The 22310-nt window shown below is 36.9% G+C and overlaps 2 protein-coding genes across 5 annotated transcripts in view; one reads left to right on the plus strand and one right to left on the minus strand.

Moving 5' to 3' along the window:
* The first annotated feature begins 1525 nt into the window (after positions 1-1525).
* p2ry2.3 (purinergic receptor P2Y2, tandem duplicate 3) lies at positions 1526-5159 on the plus strand. Of its 3 annotated transcripts, none has more exons than XM_087292942.1 (2): positions 1526-1616; positions 4097-5159. In XM_087292942.1, the coding sequence occupies exon 2, from the start codon at positions 4109-4111 to the stop codon at positions 5087-5089; it is 981 nt and encodes a 326-aa protein (XP_087149068.1). In that variant the 5' UTR covers positions 1526-1616; positions 4097-4108; the 3' UTR covers positions 5090-5159. The 3 variants fall into 3 exon arrangements, with proteins under 3 accessions (XP_087149068.1, XP_087149067.1, XP_087149066.1); XM_087292941.1 differs by having other exon boundaries at positions 1544-1616; positions 4093-5159; XM_087292940.1 differs by having other exon boundaries at positions 1558-1620; positions 4093-5159.
* An 8385-nt stretch (positions 5160-13544) lies between these two features.
* Positions 13545-22310, minus strand: part of relt (RELT TNF receptor) — a 65649-nt gene continuing 56883 nt past the window's right edge. For both annotated transcript variants that reach the window (NM_207073.2, XM_087291836.1), the window contains 2 exons: positions 20505-20676; positions 13545-14193 (listed from right to left, as the gene is read on the minus strand). In NM_207073.2, coding sequence (NP_996956.2) covers positions 14182-14193; positions 20505-20676 — 184 coding nt within the window. In that variant the 3' untranslated portion in view covers positions 13545-14181. The remainder of the gene's footprint in view (positions 14194-20504; positions 20677-22310) is intronic.

Here is a 22310-nt window from a genome sequence, read left to right on the forward strand (position 1 = left end):
TTAAAGTGAGGACTATTCATGCTTTATAAATCCCTTATAAATGACAAATAAAGGCTCAGTTAAATTCAAAACAGGAAAAAAGGACATTATTAATTTCTCTTCATTTAAAGATACACAAATGAAACTGTACTTCAAATTAAAAATAAATCTTTGCAACCTGATCTAAAATAGAATCACTGTAGAGTTTAAACATTGTTAAATGTTAAATTATTATATTGTTGTTGTTTTATCCAGTTGGATGTCATATTTTGACACTCCTGTTATTCAGCAATGTTTAAACTTTACAGTAATTTCACTTTTTAGAAAGATTGCACAGATTATCGTTCATTTGATTCTGAGCCTTTAAGTCATTTATAAAGCATGAACAGTCCTCACTTTAGATTAGGTCACAAAACTGCATGAAGTTGAGTTAATAAAGCATTTATTAACATATTAGTTAACTATTAGTACAGCCTGAATAATAAGACATATAAATGTTGATTTCAATAGTTTATTAATCATTTACTAACTCATTCTGAATGATCCTAAAAACCCTCAGCTACTCTTAAATACAAACAGTTTGTAAATAATTTGATACTTAATTTAGTAATGAAAAATAAATCATTAACTAAGTATGAAAATACAATTATTAAACACATTATATAGGTGCTTATAAGTCAAGAATAGAGCATTTGCAGCTGCAGTTATAAACTGCTTACTAACGTTTATTAATGTATAGTTAATGCTTAACAGATAATGAGTTCACTATTTGCTAATGCTTAATAAATGATTTATAGTGTGTAGTTATTATAAAGTGTTACCAAATACTCTTATTATAGATCCACTAAGCATCTAGTTTTTATTTTATTTATTTGCAAATTATGTTAGTTACTTGAAAGCACCAAACAAATTCAATTATAACCCCACTAGACCTTGCCCCTTTTTAATATCTCCAATGTTGCTACTAGACATAGCCCTTACTGATTGGCTGCAGATGTGTTTTCGGGTATCGCTCCAACACTGGGTTGAAAAAGGGCTTTCAAAAATTGTTAAATGCACCTTTAATATGGTCTGTAAACCAGGACTGTAACCACCATAGATATAATTAGAAATGCCCCATAACATTTGAAATGAATGCTGCTCAGCTTGTATTTATAATGACAAGACAACACTCATCAGTGTCAAATAGACTCCATGAGGACAGGGCTTATTATTTCATGAACCCAAACATGATGTTCAGAGTGACACTTAACAATGGTAAACATGCAGGTAAAAGTAAAAAAAAAAAAAGGTAGATGCGGAGCTAACATCATGTAGGCGCACTATACATTCATAACTATAATTACAATACACAGTGCTGTAATCCAGACTGATTTGGCTTTGATCTGACTGTCAACTTCTGGAGGTGGGTGGAGCTTAAGAAGGGCGTTCTGGAAACCTATCTCTATTGGAACTGATTGATAAACAATCTGAGTGACTGACTGATGCCCTGACCAATGAGGGCAAGCGGAGGTGTGTTTACATGGGAAGTACCGCCCACAATAAAGAAATGCAGCATGAACAGACAGAGGAAGAGCAGGATTGTGCAGGTATGAAGAGCGTGAGGGGACATTCCTGAAAATAACTGCCAAAAACACGTGAGTATGTGACTTATATTTTTCTAAATAAGTAGCTCACGTATATATTTTTTTAATTTATTGAATTGTGGGATGTATATTTCATTTTGCTATCAAGATTGAGTTCAATTTCGTGAAGATTCTTCTACTTGAACTGACTTAGAGTTAATGAATCATATACAACTCAAACGATTCATCCTAAAAGTACAGTCTATATGCATACTGCTGTATGTATGGGGTCTACAAATTTAAGACCACGAATCGTAAATCTTGACATCTTTGTTTACATTGAAAATATGAAAATAGTGTTGTGTTGAATATATAAACTGCTTGACTGGTGCATGTGTGCCTATACGCTGTGAATCTACATTTAATTAAGTTAGAAAAGACAAAATATCCATGTTTAATTCATAACTGTCTTGTTTAGCCTAAGTTTAGAATAAAAATACACTTTAAATATACTAAATGAAAAATTATTTTTAAATTTAGTGCATTTTCTGAATGACCAAGGTTGATTATTGTACACAAATCCAGGCATTATTCTAGTCTTTTAAAGTTATACGAAATATTCAGATGTTTTATCAGACTCCTGGCATTGAAGAGGTCGAACCTAACTACAGGATGCTTATAAAATGCTAATTTAAAACAGAAAATCTCAAACAGAAGTCTTTATGTAGACTTCATCTTATAGATTGAAAGTGTCTTGAGGCTTTTTGTGATATTAGCTGTTATCTGAACATCATTTGCCATTTGATGTTGAGAGGAAGTTCTCAGGAGATTTTAAGATACTTTGTGGCTTGATTGCTTGACTTCTGCTCTAATCTCTTATCAATCTAATGTGTTACTTTCTGGCATAACTGAGAGTGCTGTTGGTAGAGAGAGTTGGTTAGTCCATTTCTTTAAAAGCTCATTTGTTCGTCCCCTGAGTCTGACAGAAACATTATGAAGTTACTTTTTCTGCCCATTATAAACAGTGTTCCAGGAATATTTGTAGGTTATCATATGCATGACAGTATCAATATGGGTGTGTGGAGTTTGTAGATATTAACCACCTTTTAGAGAAAATGTGCATGATCTAGGAGATGAGACTGTCTCCACAGTGATAACTTGTTCCATTTAACTTTTTTAACATGACAAATGTTATTAATTATATATGACAAGAGTAATTATTTTTTCCTCAATTTCTGTTTAATGAAGAGAAGATTTTTTTAACTGGTTTCAAAACATAATAGTTTTAATAACTCATCTCTAATAACTGATTTATTTTATCTTTGCCATGATGACAGTAAATAATATTAGACTAGATATTTTTCAAGACACTTCTATACAGCTTAAAGAGACATTTAAAGGCTTAACTAGGTTAATTAGGTTAACTAGGCAGGTTAGGGTAATTAGGCAAGTTATTTTATAATGATGGTTTGTTCTGTTCTGTTCTAAACTCCAGCGCAGAGTTGCGCCTCGCTTACACACTGCTTAATACGCACAAGAGAGCAATAGGCAAATATCTTTACATATGAAAAAATTTAAATATTAAGGATATATATAGGATATAATAAGAATAGATATAGAATATAAATATAAATGATTAAAATATTACAAAACATATTATTTTCTACCCTACATAAATATGAAAAACCACTGCTTTTATGTCTTCTTCATCTCGGGAGGCTTTTTCAGTTCATTCATAACAATTTGCTTTTGTATACTGTTTTATTATTATTAGCAGTATTATTTATTATATGCATATTTATATTTGTTTTATTAAAAACAAGCTTAGATTTGCCCACCTGTCAGGTTTTATGCCATATGGGGCACAGCATGTGTTTTAGGACATAACTCAGGTTTTTCAGCACATTTTGTTATTATTGTTCATTTATTCGTTTGCTGGAAATTAGAACTGAATTTAGAAATAGTTTTGAAACGAATATTTGCGCTTAACAAATTAAATAAATTATTTATAGGCTAATGGATGTCTGTGCGTAAAGGTTTCCCTATCCACGAGCGAAAGTGATCCATTATCTCTCATTCTCACGCTGTAGATGCTCTGTTTAACTGTTTTCTGTAAAAAAATTGTTAACTGTTTGCTTGTGAAATGCTCAGTTTTTCCACTTAGATTTACTTTGCGTCCTGTAAATAGCGAATGCGCTCTTGGCGCGATGCAGCTGGCTCTTAAAGGGAATGGGAGATGAGACTCTGATTGGTTTATTCTTAAAACACACCTATAACTCATTAAGAAAATAAACTCAACCCTTTTAGACCATGCGCCATGGCGCAAAGCAGATTTTCCCGTCCTTAAATTAGCAAAAATGCGTTCTGACACGTCCTGAAAGCGTTTGCGCTCTGCGCTTTGCGCATGGACCGTCAAAATAGAGCCCTAAATTGGCCTGCATAAAACATATACTGGAATAGGTGGTTCATTCCACTTTGATAACCTCTGAAATAGAGACTAAGTGAAGGAAAATGAATGAATGATATGTTTTCTTTGTCTTAATCTCAGACAGATCTGGATCAGAATGGCAATGAACAACACCACTGTATCAACGAATGACATTGACATTTACCGTTGTACTTTAAAAGAAGACTTCAAGTACATTCTCCTCCCGGTGAGCTACAGTCTGGTGTTTGTGTTCGGTCTGGGATTGAACATCACCGCCATGTATTTCATCTTATTTCAAACCAAACACTGGAAGCCCAACACCATCTACATGATCAATCTCAACGCCTGTGACACGCTCTACATCCTCACCCTTCCGTTTCTCATCTACTACTACGCTGGTGCGAACGCATGGCCGTTTGGAGACCCGATGTGTAGATTCATTCGCTTTTTCTTCTACACAAACCTCTACGGAAGCATCCTGTTCCTCAGCTGCATCAGCGTACACAGATTCATAGGCGTCTGCCATCCGGTGCGGTCTTTATCCTGGATGAACGCCCGCCGTGCTCGTTGGATCTCGGTGGGAATATGGCTGATCATACTTATCTTACAGACCCCACTTCTTTATTTCTCCAGGACGAGACTTAATGATGAAGTTCTGGTCTGTCACGACACCACTATCAAGGAGCTCTTCGATGATTTTCTGGTCTACAGCTCGGTGGTGATGCTCCTGCTCTTTGTCCTGCCGTTTGGGGTCGTGTTAGTCTGCAATTTCCTCATAGTAAAAAAACTTCGTGAGCCAGGTGTCGGCGATGCTCCAACATCACAGCGATCCAAGCAGAAGTCGGTGAAGATGATCATCATTGTGCTTGTGGCGTTCATGCTGTGCTTCTTACCCTTCCATGTGAACCGCAGTGTATACTACACCCTCCGCTACCTGGATCAAGCAAATTGCACCGTAATACGGCTTTCCAATAATGTCTACAAGGCCACACGACCTCTGGTTAGTTTCAACAGCTGCATTGACCCTATCCTCTACTTCATGGCAGGACAGAGCTTCAGAAAAAGCATCAAAAAGACATCAAGCCAACGCTATGATAAATCCATGTCAACATACTGAAACTACTTTGAAATAGATTAGTCATGCTACCAAACGTTTCCCTGCTGAAAAATCCAGCTTAAACCAGCCTAGGCTGGTTGGCTGGTTTTAGCTGGTCGTCCAGCCTGGTTTTAGAAGGGTTTTGGCCACTTCCAGGCTGGTTTCTAGCCATTTCCAGTCTGGTCAGGCTGGAAAATGACCAGCTTAATCCAGCTAAAACCAGCTTGACCAGCCTGGTTTAAGCTGGACATAGCTGGTTTTGGCTGGACTCCCAGCCTGGCTAGGCTGGTCAAGCTGATTTTAGCTGGATTAAGCTGGTCATCTCTCAGCCTGACCAGCTAAGACCAGGCTGAAAACCAACCTGGAAATGGCCAAAACCCCTCTAAAACCAGGCTGGACGACCAGCTGAAACCAGCCAAGCATCCTAGGCTGGTTTAAGCTGGATTTTTCTGTATGGTTATGATTAATCCTGACATTTCACACAATAACACTTAACATTGTTTTGCATGCATTTACAATTGAAACATGGTTGTGCTTACGGAAAGACAACTGATCTCTTCCTAGCCAATTTTCAAATACACACAAGCTTAATGTAATAATGCAGTAAGTTCACATAATGTTGGTCATGTCTGTAAATGTAAACAGATGCGGGAAAAAAGTGAAACAGAAGTTACAACACAACAGTAAGTCAACCCATCCAGGTCTATTGTGAGGGGACTTTAAAACTGAGCATATTAGGTGCACTGGAGGAACTTTTTCACCGTTTCTTGAAACTTAAATTGGGAACAATGCCATTCGGGGGTACTAAAGCTCTTAATTCAAAGCAGGGTCTAATCCGACATGATTGAAACTACAGTACCAGTGACGTACTGTAAAGCCGTGTTTCTCAACCGTGTTCCTGGAGGACCACCAACACTGCATGTTTTGGATGTCTCCTTTGTCTGTCACACTCGTTACAGGTCTTTCAGTCTCTGCTAATAAGCTGATGATCTGAATCAGGTGTGTTTGGTGTGTCCAAACTCAGTCCTGGAGTGCCGGTGTCCTGGAGAGTTTAGCTGCAACCCTAATCAAACACATCTGGACCAGCTAATCAAGCTCTTACTATACTAGAAACTTCCTGGCAGGTGTGTTGAAGCAAGTTGGAGTTAAACTGTGCAGGACACCGGCCCTCAAGGACTGGGTTTGGACACCCCTGGGTTAAGCAGACATGGGAAATGTGCAAAGCTGTTTGTCCTCCAGAAACGCGGTTGAGAAACACTGACGTAAAGTATGCAAACTGAGTAAATGGATTCAATATGACATTCTGGCACGTTTTTTTTTAAGTGTTGCCAGACATACACATTGAGAAAGCCAGTGTTAGTGGCATTTATTTGTTGCATTTGTCTGCTATATGTAGAACTGAAAAGTACTTTACGTTTTCTGTAACACTTTATTTTGATGGTTTGTTTGAGTATTAGTAGACTGTCTGCTTAACATCTGTTGATACTGCTCGTTCAACAGACATTTAACAGACTATAAGAAACTTTGCAGGAACATGTCAACCCCAACCAAACAGTCTACTTGTAATCTAATGAGAATTAGTTACAATGTAACTTAAAATTCAACAAATGGACCATCAAAATACAGCGTGACCAAGTTTTCTAGTGATGGTGCAAGTGAAACCAAGAAAACAGTTTGGGGGGAAATTAGTTCTTGAGAAGTCATGTCTAATGGCAGGTTAGTTTCTTAACTGAGTTTCTGGTGAAAAAGCTCATATTGTGACATGTTTGTTCCCAGAGAAAGAATTCTGTAAAAAAACTGATGACTGCCAATGGAGAAACTTCGTCCTTTGTAACTCTGTATTTCTTTTGCCTTCTTAAAGTGTATGTGACGCAGTCAGTCAAGTTTACATTATTTTGTGAATTGCTTTCCACTTTAATGAAAATATATTAAAGAAACTCGATTAATGTAACCATTTTGAAGAAAAGAGCATGTTTTACTGCAGCTTTTAGAGCAAGGGGGTTGGTTCCGTTCCCTCAGCTGAACAGATACAGGGTAAGTCTAGATCGGATATGCGGCCGGCCGGAAGTGCGGTATGCACATTAATATAGCAGAATTTTTTATGAAAAACATTGCATATACCTTAGGAACGATGTAACACAAAATGTTGGCAGTTTTAAAACCTTGACTTTTCCAAACTGCAGTAAACCTTGAAACCGGTTATCATCCCATGCCTACGTCATTTCAAAATATTGGTGCCCTAGCTCTAAAAAACTAAAGTAAAGCATGCCATTTTCTGCAAATGCTTACATTAATTTAGTTTGTTATTTAAACATTTTCATTAAAATAGGAATAAATTTACTAAATAATGTAAACTTGACTGACTGCTCCACTTTAAATAGCAACATTATGCACTACTAAACTAGTTTTTTTCTTTTTTTAAAATAGTGTTTTAGAATGAAAACACTCCTCATTCAGACTGGCATTTTCATTGTATTTCAATAGAATCTCCATCCAATCTATACAGCCTAAAATGCATGACAGTTTGACCATTCACACTAAATGGGCATGCACATATTTTAACTTGACTTCTAGCTATGACTGTGAGTAATTTATGTTTTAAAAAGTGAAGTAAATCTACAATTAAAGTAGTAAGTAAAGGGCATTTAGAGACTGAATCATTCTGTGTGTTAAAATAATAATAATATCAATTTAAAGGGACATATGTTTCACCTAAAGCTGTATGTAATGTTTGTATGTCTATTCTGTACTTAAAGTACAGGTATAAATATGTTGCGGGAAAAAAAGATGTTTGTATATAATATACTATGATTAGTTCCTAATACATTCAGGGAATTTCCTGTGACAATCTGCATATTGTGTGTCCTGAATAGCATGTGATGTGAGTTTCTGTGAATTTTCATATTAAAATATGTGAGATTGTAAATTAATTGAAAAGCAAATAGTTTTTTGTTGTTACATGTTTTTGAACATGCATTTCGTTTTACAAACAAGTGACAATGACATTTAGTCATTTAGCACAGTGGTTCTAAAAGGGGTGGCGGGACAATGAAGGGGGGCCGCCTGGTGACTGTCAAAAATCTATTTATTTTTATTAAATCATACGAATTACCATATTTTACCAAAACCTACTGAAGAGAAAAAAATAGTTTATGACAAATTTATACCCCATTTTGAAATTAAACATATAAGGTAGTGTAATCTACACAACATTATTGCAGTGTGTTTCGATGTGATCTGGTTTTGTTGTGGTTCTGTGACTGCTGGTGTTGGTTGCTTTATGGTTAAAAAAATTTGACAGTTAAAGTAACTAGTTTAATTTCGATTTAAATTAATTAAAATAAAATAAAATATTAATGTAATATTTTAAACGCATTTTTGTGCTTTTAGGCTGGAAAAAGGCAGCAAATCTGGCAATACTGCAAGTGAATTATTGCTTAAAGATCTCAGCAAATCTGTCAGTCAAGTCATCTTATTCTGTTTAGTCATGATTTTATCAGTCCACACTGAAAGCACATTAAAATAAGTAACGATGTTTACATTTAGGCTATATCAGAAAAAAAACAGTGTTTTGAACACTGATGGACAATAGAAAACTGTCATTAATGAACTTTAATAATAAATAATAATAATTTTAATTAATCATTATTATTGCCCACTTCAGTTTCCCAAGTGTGATCCCTAATGGCTGACTTTTTAGCCTAACAAAAATGAAATTATCTAATTTTATCCTACGATTTATTTAAGGGAGCCTTCTGATTCACGTTTAGGATGTAACTATTATATAACAAAACAAAACAAAGCCAGTCAAACTGGAGAGCTAAAGGCGATGGTGCAAAATAACCTGATGGCGTCTTTGTTAATATATGAAATAATACATCATACTTTCACGGTCAAAAGGATATGAATGCCGGAAATAATTTTTTATTCATTTTCCTTCAGCTTAGTCTCTTAATTACTAGGGGTCACTACTGCGGAATGAACCGCCAACTATTCCAGCATATGTTTTACACGATGGATGCCCTTTCAGCTGCAACCCAGTACTGGGAAGCCAACACAATCTCACGGCAATTCGTAACTTTTTCATTTAGTGGCTAATTCGTATGAATTCGTAGGATCTAATTCATACAATTTAGTACGATTTGCTCATCCCCCAATGACGGTTGGAGTTAGGTGCCACGCCTCCTTTTTAAAATCGTACAATTTCATACGACTGAACTTGTACGAATTTGTACGAATTCCCCACTAAACTGGCAAAACGTAAAATACTTAGGTTTTCTCGTGAGATCAGGCTGGGGAAACACCCATACACACTCATTTACACACATAAAACTACGGCAGGGGTGTCAAACTCAGATCCTGGAGGGACGCAGCCCTGCACAGTTTGGTTCCAGCCCTGCTTCAACACACTTACCAGCAGGTTTCAAACAAGCCTGAACGACTTAATTAGTTTGATCCGGTGTGTTTAATAAGGGTTGGAACTAAACTGTGCAGAGCTGCAGCTCTCCAGGAACCGAGCTTGACCACACTACGGCCAATTTAGCTTATTCAACTCACCTTTAGCGTGTGTCTTTGGACTGTGAGAGCAAACTCCACACAGAAATGGCCACTGGTCCAGCTGAGGCTGGAACCAGCAACCTTCTTGCTGTGCAGGTAATGTAATGTAATGTAATGTAATGTGTATTTATATAGCGCATTTATTGTGTATGGCCATACACCCAAAGCGCTTTACAATCATGAGGGGGGTCTCTCCAGGTGATAGTGCTGAGCCACCGTGCCACCCATTTTCTAATCAATAGTGCTGTTATTATTTCTATACTGTTTACATTGTGGGACAATATTCACCTGGTGTTTTATTTAAGTGCAAATCAGAAATATGAAATACACAGCAGTACTAAACAGGACACCTTCTGTCACACTTTAAAATGTGTGAATTAGCTGAGAAAACACCAAACCAAGCTGCAATTATTTACATAAAGACACACAAGCACACTTTTCAAGCTAACAGTTTGACAGTGAGTCGAAAACAAGCAAACAACAGATCAGATGAAGAACTTAAAGAGTTTGTTAGTCATTAGTGGAACTTGTTGATAGATAATTTGATGAACTCAAATCATATAATGCAGTATAATACGACATTCACATATTTATGATTTGCACCTCAAGTCATGCAACGTAAACATCATAAAAATTAATTCAGTCTCTATTTAAATATTTTAGTTGGTGGACGTGTGTTAACCATCTTTGCTTAAGTAAATATCATTGTGAAATATCCTGTTCTTATTGCCACAGCCATGTCACCCTGCAGCCCAAGACCGGTTACTCACTGAAGCTAAGCAGGGCTGAGCCTGGTCAGTACCTGGATGGGAGACCACTAGGGAACACTAGGTTGCTGTTGGAAGTGGTGTTAGTGAGGGCAGCAGGGGGCGCTCAACCTGTGGTCTATGTGAGTCCTAATGCCCCAGTAAAAGTGAAGGGGACGCTATACTGTCAGTGGGCACCGTCTTTCGGATGAGACGTTAAACCGAGGTCCTGACTCTCTGTGGTCATAAAAAATCCCATGGCACTTCTTGTGAAAGAGCAGGGGTGTAAACCCGGTGTCCTGGCCAAAGTCCCTCTATCGGCCCTTATGATCATGGCCTCCCAATCATCCCCTTCCACCGAATTGGCTTGATCGCTGTCTCTCCACTCCACCAATAGCTGGTGTGTGGTGAACGCACTGGCGCCGTTGTCCTGAGGCAGCCGTCACATCATCCAAGTGGATACTGCACACTGGTGGTGGTGTGGAGAGACCCCCCTCATGATTGTGAAGCGCTTTGGGTGTATGACCATACATAATAAATGCGCTATATAAATACACATTACATTACATGTTCTATTTGAATGTATGAGGCATGATGGTAAAAACGGTATGATATAATAATAATAATAATAATAATAATAATAATAATAATAAATACATTTATATATAAAAAATAAACGGCAAACATAATCTTACTCGGAATGTTTCTGCAGTTTTCCAGTTTAAACGCCCAAACATGCTTAAATGAAGTACCTGAGAAGCAAAGTGACATTATTAACATGTTGTAGGATTATAAATTATTAAGTATAATTGAAAATTAAATGATTGATAAAACTGGAGTAAAAAAAAAACAATTCAAAAGGAAAACAAAGCTGTTTTTCTTAACCACCCAACACATTTTTTCCTTATTTATACAGCTTTTATTATTAATTTAGCAGAAAACAACACAATCTCTCAAGTGATTTCATATGTATGTACTGTATACACACAACACCTGACAAAAGTCTTGTTGTTTCTTGTAAAAGCAAAAAATAATAAGTTGACTTCTAGTTGATCATTTGGGAAAGTGGCAGAAGGTGGATTTTTCAGATGAATCATCTGTTGATCTGCATCCCAATCATCACAGATATTCAATTCCTTTTACTTCAGCTTTATATATACAGCGCTTTTACAATGAAGATTGTGTCAAAGCAGCTTCACATAAATGGTCATAGTAACTGGATCAGGGTAGTTCAGTTTTTAGTGTTTAAGGGTGCTTTCACACCTACACTTTTGTTTCGGAACGTGTCTCGTTTGCCCAGTTAGCGCGGTTCGTTTGGCATATGTGAACAGGGCAATCGCGCTCTGTTCCGCGACAAAGTAGTCGCTCCGAGATCGCTTGAATGAGGTGGTCTCGGCTCGATTGAAACGAACCCTGGAGCGGTTCGATTGCAGTGAGAAAGCGATCCGATCCGAGCGCGGTTATATCACAGTGTTTTATGGATATGTAATAGGCTTACGGCTATATGAAGAGAGAATTATGAGTAGGGCGGGAAGTTTCGCGAGTCTCCGGATGCCCGCAAACGAGTGATGATCTCCCGGTAATCTCGCGTCTCCCTCCCGGTCCTCAAATAGGCATCGCCGTGCACCCTTCTCACCCCTCCCCACCGCATCTCTCCTCAGACACGTCACGCGCGCACCCTGTCAATCACCACCAAACCACCACCTCTCCTGACAGCTGAGCGGGACGCTGCAAAATAAACCCTGACACTCTGACCAATGTGAGGAGAGTTTACTCGCACGTGACTTGTTTTAGCTCTTTTGGTCCGATTAGAAACTTTGCAGTGTGAAAGCGAACCGCTCCAAGAGCAAAGAGCAACAATGTAACAATTGTAATCTCTGTTTCAGAACAACTGAATCGATTCACAGGTGTGAAAGCACCCTAAGTTCAGTTTAGTTTAGCTCAGTTCAGTGTGGTTTGAAGTCATTATTGAGAGTCCAACACTGAAGAGAAAATTCATCGATGAGTAGCTTATCATATCCTGAACCATGCAAGCCAAATACTGCAGAAGACCTACTGGAACCAACATGGAGCCACGATTCTCACAGAAATCAGTCAAGTTTGGCAACATCAACAGCCTGAGGGATCAAGACATTTGTGCTGCCCATTACATTACAAACCTCAGGAGAGGGACAATTCTCCAGCAGGATAGCGCTCCTGCTCATACTTCAGCCTCTACATCAAAGCTCCTGAAAGCAAAGAAGGTCAAGGTGCTCCAGGATTGGCCAGCCCAGTCACCAGATATGACTATTATTGAGCATGTCTGAGGTTATATGGAGGAGGAGGCATTGAATATGTATCCAAAGAGTCTTGATGAACTCTGGGAGTCCTGCAGAAACGCTTTCTCTGCCATTCCAGATGACTTTATTAATCAGTGATTTGAGTCATTTTAGAGATGTATGAATGCAGTCCTCCAAGCTAATCATTTTATTTTGGTAAAGCAAGTGTAATCTAGAGGTCTTTGCATTTTATATAAGCCACTTCTGATAACAAATGATTAACTAGAAGTCAACTTATTACAGTTTTTACCAAAATCTTTTGCCACACAATTTCTGAAACATCTCACGCTAAAGAATCTAGAGTATATCTTTTACGTTGTTTTTTTAAAATAATTTTTGTAAAAGATTTTTACATACAGTAACAGTATTTTTATGTTCTTTTATGCCATATACACCAGTAATGTTTGGCCTAATAAGCATTTTTGTTGTTTTCATGTCATTGGTGTTTGCAGTGTACCTGTTCCTCCTCTCAGCAGACTCTCACTGTCACTGTAGAACATAGTATTGCACTGTAGATATAAGCCTAAAGAGCTTTAGATTTAGAACAACATTGTTTACATGGTTTATTCCTACATTTACCATTATGAGAGAAGTGTTTGCCGTTTGATGCAGATGCTTTATTCTGAAGTGTGTGTATGACATTTTGAATGCAGTCTGACATTTTGAAGCAGATGTGAGGCGTTTTGCACTTTGTGTGTGCAGTTTTGGGAATTGTGTGTAGAGTTTTGAAATGTGTGTAAGCAGTTGGAAAAAATTGTATTACTTGGATAATCGATAAGACTTTATATATATAAAAATAATTCTATATAAATAATTAATACATTTAACATAAAATGAATTGACAACTGCATATTATTTTTGCATGTTTACTTTTATTCATAATTCATAACAAAACAAGGTGCAAACGTTTTGAGCATGACTGTACATTTTCAACTCATTAAAAACTTTAAATACTAAAACACAAAACTACAATAAAAATAATAATAATAATAATAAAAAGTAAGAGATGTAAATCAAACTAGTTTGCAATAATACTTCTGAATATTTTTTTTTAAACGGAGAGAATGGCTGTGTCCAAAACTGCAGACTCTCTTGAGCAGGTCCTTATGTTAAAACGATTTCCCCAGCCTCTAGTGTACTTATACTGTAAACTCAAATTCACTCCAGTCAGTTTTTTCACCCACTATCTAGTGTTGAAAGTATGATTTGGGACGCAGCCGCTTGTTCTGAGTGCTGTTTTTGATTGTGCAGTGTGTCGATCAGCAGTAGAGGGCACTAAACCCCTTTGTAGTGTCTTATGGAAGCACCCATGCTATCTGCTTATCCTTTTGAATAAAATAGTTCTATGACTTAAGCAATAAATACGAGTTCAAAGCTCCTCCAGGTCTTGAATACTGACATCACATCACATCTCTGGCCTGATTGGTCACCTTCTGATGATGTCATCCGCACGAAGGTCCGTCTTGTCAGTGGATGTGCTCTGATAAACCGGTCATAAGTTCAGCTGAGAAAGAGAGAAGAGAAAGAGTGGAGTCATTGATTATGAAGGTCTACACAGAAAGTTGTTGAACAAAATAATGTAAAAGCGTTTTATAGCCACTAGAGGGCGCTGAATAATAGTCATTTCATCCTGACTGGGTTGACATGAAGTGAAGCAGTGGAAAAAATGACTCCAGCGCTGACAGGAAGAGGATAGAAATTGAGAGGAAAAAAAAAAACCCAAAACAAAAACACAGGCTCACATTTAATTAATAAACTTAAAATATTTCCTCTATGGACCAAATTACTGATTAAGTAATATTATAATATTAAGTATATTTAAAGTAATATTATGTTATGTTATATTATAAGATAATGTGTTATATCAAATTATATTATATTATATTTTATTACATTATATTATATTTTATTGAATTATATTATGTTATTTAATGTTATATTATATTATATTATGTCATATCATATGATATTGTTATATTATGTTATATTATGTTATATTATGTTATATTATATTATATTATATTATTCATTCATTCATTAATTTTCTTGTCAGCTTAGTACCTTTATTAATCCGGGTTCGCCACAGCGGAATGAACCGCCAACTTATCCAACACGTGTTTTTATGCAGCGGATGCCCTTCCAGCCGCAACGCATCTCTGGGAAACATCCACACACACTCATACACTACGGACAATTTAGCCTACCCAATTCACCCGTACCGCATGTCTTTGGACTGTAGGGGAAACCGGAGCACCCGCAGGAAACCCACGCGAACGCAGGGAGAACATGCAAACTCCACACAGAAACGCCAACTGACCCAGCCAAGGCTCGGGAAGCTACTTTCTTTTCTTTGTCACTACGCACTGCGCAACTGCGTCACCCTATATTATATTATATTATATATATATATATATATATATATATATATATATATATATATATATATATATATATATTAGGGATGTAACGGTATCAGAATTTCACGGTTCGGTAATACCTCGGTATGAATGTCACGGTACGGTATTTATTGAATCATTTACAGGAAAAAAAAAACTTTTGAAAATACTCCAAAAAAGTGCCAAAAGTGTCAATGACATACAAATTAGCCATCTATCTGTTAGCTTTGAAACAGGAACTTCAATTTTAATAACAAAAAATTATTAAACCATGTAAAAAAATAAAGTTTCAATTTAGTATTGTTGAAAACTCATCACATTCAACATTTAATCACTCACTTAAATAGAGATGGGTTTAAAGAAAAATTATCATATAATTATAATCTGGTAAAAGCTGGTATCTCTGGGTATTTACAATGTCCCCTGCAACAGAAAAAACCCTCTCATTTGGGACTGAGGTTTCTGGGACAGAGAGACTTGGCCCATGTTGACAGCAGTGGGGTAACGTTGTGCACTGTCTTTCCCCCACATGAGGACAAACCATGAGTGAGATAGAGGTCTCTTTGCGGTACAAGTCAATGTCTGCATCAATCTGAACAGTGCTGTGTTTCTGCAGTCCCCATGACTGTTATTAGTCGTATTCCCCAACTTGCAGGCACGTGCACACATAGGGCTCAACCTGTGCAGTGCACATGCCCTTTTTAGTCTTGGATAGAAAATGCCCTTCCAAAACGATCAAAAGTGCCCCCGCGACGCGACACAACCTCCGTCCAGTCCAGCCCTTCAGTAGGCGCGCGACAACACCTCTCTTGGTATGCGCGCTCAACCCCCCCCCCTCGGCGCTTTACAATACGCGCGCCACAACACAGCTGATCAGAACGCGCGCGACAGCACCGCTATTCAGCACGCGCGCGGCGACAACACCCGCTTTAGGTTCGATCATTTCCATCTTTTTTTCATCTCCGCTACTAGCAGCACACTCCATTTCCGCATTACTGGATCTGTAGCGACAACAGACCGCAAAGGATTATGGCCACGCCGGGGCTGATGGGAAATGAAGTTTCAGCTACCTCCCGTTCGCTTCATTCGCCTGAGCAAATTTTCTCTGAAGATCTATAGTTTTACCGAGTCATGCGACTTCGGTAATATCGAAAAAATTTAATATTGTGGTATGACGGTATTTACAATACCGTTACATCCCTAATATATATATATATATATATATATATATATATATATATATATATATATATATATATATATATATATATATATACATACAGTTGAACTCAGAATTATTAGCCCACATTTCTAATCATAATCTAATAATAGTTTTAATAACTCATCTCTAATAACTGATTTATTTTATTTTTGCCATGATGACAGCAAATAATATTTGACTTGATATTCTTCAAGACACTTCTATACAGCTTAAAGTGACATTTACAGATTTAACTAGGTTAATTAGGGTAACTAGGCAGGTTAGGGGAATTAGTCAGGTTATTGTATAATGATGGTTTGTTCTGTAGACTCTCGAAAAAACATATAGCTTAAAGGGGCTAATAATTTTAACCTTAAAATGGTGTTTAATAAATTAAAAACTGCTTTTATTCTAGGCAAAATAAAACAAAAAAGACTTTCTCTAGAAGAAAAAATATTATCAGACATACTGTGAAAATTTCCTTGCTCTGTTAAACATCATTTGGGAAATATTAAGAGAAGTAAAAATCAAAGGGGGGCTAATAATTCTGACTTCAACTGTATATATATTATATGTAAACTGTCAATTGCATTTTTGCACTTAAACTACTGTGCAAAAGTGTAGCACTTTACATTTTTTAAACAAAATTAATAATTTTATTTAGCAATAACTGATCATAAGTGACATTATATCACAATTATTTTAGCATTACAAACAAACTATATTTTAAATAAATATGATACTAAATAAATACACTTTACTATAAATACGGATACTGAAATATGATTTTGTAAGTCAGTAAATTCTGCTTTAAAACATATGAATAAATTATAATTTAAATTATATTTTGAAGGGACGACAAGGTAGCTCAGTGGTTAGCACTGTCGCCTCACAGTAAAAAAAGTCACTGGTTCGAGTCCCGGCTGGGTCAGTTGGCATTTCTGTATGGAGTTTCCCAGTACTGGATTGCAGCTGAATGGGCATCGGCTGCGTAAAGCATGCTGGATAAGTTAAGACTAAGCTGAGGAAAATGAATGAATAAAAGAAATATTAAAATATTTAGATAACAGTTATTTTAAACAGCAAAAAATTCCTCTGTACAATAAATGAATCACGTTTCTGAACATGTTGATCTTCAATAATTTTTCTGTTTTGCCCTATTAATCACATCATTAATTAATAATTAATAATAAATAAAAGTAAAACTGGGTTTAAATAGAACAAAACCCATAAGACATTAGGAAACATTTAAATTATGCAGGATTGTTCTGTGTGTCATGTATAGACGCCACAAGGCCACAAAGGGTTAAATGTCAAGAGCAGCTGGAAAATAAATCATGAAGCGAAGCCTTGAGGCATTTCTGTAAATCCCAGCAGCTATTGATAGTCAATGTGAAGCCTTTAGTCCACCGCCACTAAAATACTTATGTAAGACGTCAAACTGTTGTGTCAGGAAACAAACACTGAGCGCCATTTAACCAAAATTTAGCTACTATTCTGATTAAAGCAAAACACTACAGGAAAATGGGCTAGTAAAATAAGTCAAAGAAGTCATAGACATCAATATATTGACTTATTATTCAAATAAAAACTGATATTAAATTATTTTATTCATTTTCCTTTAGCTTTGTCCCTTTATTTATTAGGGGTCTCCACAGCGGAATGTCCCGCCAACTTATCCAGCATATGTTTTATGCAGCGGATGCCCTTCCAGCTGCAACCCAGTACTGGGAAACACCCATACACTCTCACATTCAAACACAAACTCATACACTATGGCCAATTTAGTTTATTTGATTCACCTATAGCGCGTGTGTTTGGACTGCGGGGGAAAGCGGAGCACCTGGAGGAAACCCATGCCAACACGAGGAGAACATGCAAACTCCACACAGAAATGCCAACTGACCCAACCGAGACTAAAATCGGCAACCTTCTTGCTGGGAGGCAGCAATGCTAATCACTGAGCCCTCGAATTCGTGCTAAATCAATCCATCTGAGATCGCCTGAATGAGATGGTCTCTGCTCGATTGAACTATGGAACGGATTGATAGTAGTGAGAAAGCAATACGATCCAACGAACTACCTTACCAGGCTACATCACAGTGTTATGTGGTTTTGTACAGTAATAGCCATGTATAAGGCTATATGAAGGAGAATGAGGAGTAGGGCCGGAAGTCATTCCTAATGGTAAATGTGCAAAATATTATCGAGAGCTGTTTATCCATTAGGACAGTGGTCACCAAACTTGTTCCTGGAGGGCCGGTGTCCTGCAGATTTTATCTCCAACCCTAATCAAACACACCTGAACAAGCTAATCAAGGTCTTACATGGTATACTTGAAACATCCAGGCAGGTGTGTTGAGGCAAGATGGAGCTAAACCCTGCAGGGACACCGGCCCTCCAGGACCAGGATTTATGACCCCTGCATTAGGACAATTGACCGAAGTTACCATCTGAGAGTTCTTCCATATTTTAATCTTATAATATGTTGTGTTAGGCCTGTTGTTTTGTTCATCTCTGCACTGACAGCCTTAAAAGAAAGATCCACATTGATCTGCTTCATGATCTGATGTAGTCTCGCTTCATCTGGTATTTCTCTCTATAATTTAAGCCTAGAATAGGCCAACGTTTCTTTTCCAAAGATTGATTAATTTAATAGATAGATTTTCACAAAACTTGACAACTGAAATGAGACTCTGTATGAGAAAGTCTGACCTCTCTGATTTAAATTTGGTGCACATTTTGTACTTATAAAATAATCTATACACAACTGGCCAAATGTTTGGCGTCAGTGGGATTTGTAAAGGTTTTAAAATAACCTTCTCCTGCTCACCAAGGCTGCAATTATTTGATCAAAAATATAGAACAAATTGTAAAAACTGTGAAATATTATTGCACTATAAAATAACTGTTCAAAAGTAGTTTATAATTTAATTTATTCATTTATTCCAGTGATTTTTTAAAGATTAATTTCAGCTTCATTACTCCAGTCTTCAGAGTCACATGATCCTTCAGAAATCACTCTAATATTAATTATTTTTAATGTTATTGTTATTGTTGTTGCAATTGTTATTAATAATAATAATAAAATAAAGATAATAATATTCATTCATTCATTCATTCATTCATTTATTTTCTTGTCGGCTTAGTCCCTTTATTAATCCGGGGTCGCCACAGTGGAATGAACCGCCAACTTATGCACAAGTTTTTTTTTACGCAGTGGATGCCCTTCCGGCCGCAACCCATCTCTGGGAAACATCCACACACACACATTCACACACACACACACACACACTCATACACTACGGACAATTTAGCCTACCCAATTCACCTGTACCGCATGTCTTTGGACTGTGGGGGAAACCGGAGCACCCGGAGGAAACCCACGCGAACGTATGGAGAACATGCAAACTCCACACAGAAACGCCAACTGAGCCCAAGTTCGAACCAGCGACCTTCTTGCTGTGAGGCGACAGCACTACCTACTGCGCCACTGCCTCGCCTAATATTATTATTGTTATTATTATTATTAATAATATTATTATTATTTGTGATGATTATTATTAATATTGTTATTGTTTTATTATTATTATTATTATTATTATTATTATTATTATTGTTATTATTATTATTGTTGTTGTTATTTTTTTATATTATTATTATTATTGTTATTATTAATGATAATAGTAATACAAGCAATAATGGCTGGAGTAATAATTGCATTTGAAACAACAAACAATAAGAAAGCAGTTACTCAAAATGTGAATAAACAATTACCAAATTTTTTTTTTTTAACATTTAATAAATGCCGCCTTGATGAACAGAATTGTTTTCTTTAAAAAAGAAAAAAAAAACATAAAAAAATTAATAAAACTGACCCCAAACTTTTGACCGGTAGCCTGTAATATATATACATATATATTACCGGCTATATTTTTTTGGTAGGACCAATGAAAATTTTGACAGGGGAAGTAAAAATTTGAATCACTGGCCCGATTGTGCTAGTAGAAAAAATCCTTAGAGTTGAACCCTGCCATTATACGGAGTGTTTCCCATTCAAGTACTGATGACAAATGCAAGACTTCCTGTGGGGATTTTTATGCACGGCTTTATGAACATCAAGGACAGAAAGAGGAGGAAGAGGAAACCCAAATTCCAGTCAAAAGGATGTATTATATATAAAAAAACATGCTCGGAGGAATATGTGTAGTCACTCACTTCCTGTCTTGCCTTTGCGGAGGCGGAGTTAGAGGATGAGGACACTCCCAGCAGCGATCGCTCCTCCGCCGGCTCCGTCTGACTGCTGTCCATAGAGTCGGTGTCGCTTGATTCAGGCTGAGGCGCTTCCTTTAAAGATGACTTCATTTCTGGGATCTGAGCCACCTGGAACCTGCCGTTCACACACAGGGATAACACTGAGCATCAGTGAGTGAGTCTACAGGCCTGATGTGTCACTGTGAGCATGACTGGGTGTGTGTGAGAGAATCAAACGTGAATAAACACCGGATTCATTCAGTCATTAGGATTTATTGGTTTCTTCCAAAACCTTTGTTTTGGTCAATATTATTTCTTTATCCTGCTATTTTGGATTGCAACTGGGATTGAGTGTTTATTGTTAAGCAATTTTTTTCTGACACTGAAATAAAGCTAAAATTGCATAAATAAACAAATTAATGACTAAATGAAAATAATAGCTACATTTCTATACATTAACTAAAACTTCACACTACTAAAATTTTAACACTATACAATTTTTAACACTATTTTAATTTAAATAAAGTATTGTGAAATTGTAATTGAAATAAAAGAATAAAATAGATCAAATTAATTATATATATATATATATATATATATATATATATATATATATATACATACACCCACCGGCCACTTTATTAGGTACATCTGGGCAACAGCTTGTTAACTCAATTTCTAATCAGCCAATCACATGGCAGCAACTCAATGCATTCAGACATGTAGACATGGTCAAGATGATCTGCTGCAGTTTAAACTGAGCATCAGAATGGGGAAGAAATGTGATTTAAGTGACTTTGAATGTCCCATGGTTGTTGGTGCCAGACATGGTCTGAGTATTTCAGAAACTGCTGATCTACTGGGATTTTCACGCACAACCATCTCTAGGGTTTACAGAGAACGGTCTGAAAAAGAGGAAATATCCAGTGAGCGGCAGTTCCGTGGGTGCAAATGCTTTGTTGATGCCAGAGGTCAGAGGAGAATGGCCAGACTGGTTCCAGCTGATAGAAAGGCAACAGTAACTCAAATAAGCACTCGATACAACTGAAGTCTGCAGAAGAGCATCTGTGAACACACAACTCGTCCAACTTTGAGGCGGATGGGCTACAGCAGCAGAAGACCACACCGGGTGCCACTCCTGTGAGCTAAGAATAGGAAACTGAGGCTACAATTCACACAGGCTCACCAAAACTGGACAATAGAAGATTGGAGAAACGTTGCCTGCTCTGATGAGTCTCCAATTCTGCTGAAACATTTGGATTGTAGGATCAGAATAAAGCGTGAATCATTTTAGACTGGTTTCTTGAACATGACAATGAGTTCACTGTACTTAAATGGCCTCAATAGTCACCAGGTCTCAATCCAATAGAGCACCTTTGGAATGTGGTGGAACGGGAGTTTCACATCATGAATGTGCAGCTGATAAATCTGCAGCAACTGCGTGATGCTATCATGTCAATATGGAGCAAAATCTCTGAGGAATAATTCCAGTACCTTGTTGCTTGTTGACCTATATGCCATGAAGAATTAAGACAGTTCTGAAAGCAAAAGAGTTGTCCAACCCGGTACTTGTAAGGTGTACCTAATAAAGTGGCCTGTGAGTATATATACACAAATAAAGCCAAGTCAGAAATTAATAAACGCTATAATTGAATATAAATGATAAAATATAAATAATAATAATGCTGGTAGTACCTTATTTGTGTAACAAAAGCAATACCACCATATGAAATGGTACAAATAAGAATTAACATTTAAACTTTTAGGTTT

This window comes from Danio rerio, chromosome 18 (genome assembly GCF_052040795.2).
Source record: "Danio rerio strain M-AB ecotype USA chromosome 18, GRCz13ab, whole genome shotgun sequence".
In the NCBI taxonomy this organism is placed as follows: domain Eukaryota; kingdom Metazoa; phylum Chordata; class Actinopteri; order Cypriniformes; family Danionidae; genus Danio; species Danio rerio.

What these genes read in the sequence shown, in the direction of transcription:
- p2ry2.3 (XM_087292942.1), top strand. Translation starts at nt 4,109, where the DNA reads ATGGCAATGAACAACACCACTGTATCAACGAATGACATTGACATTTAC.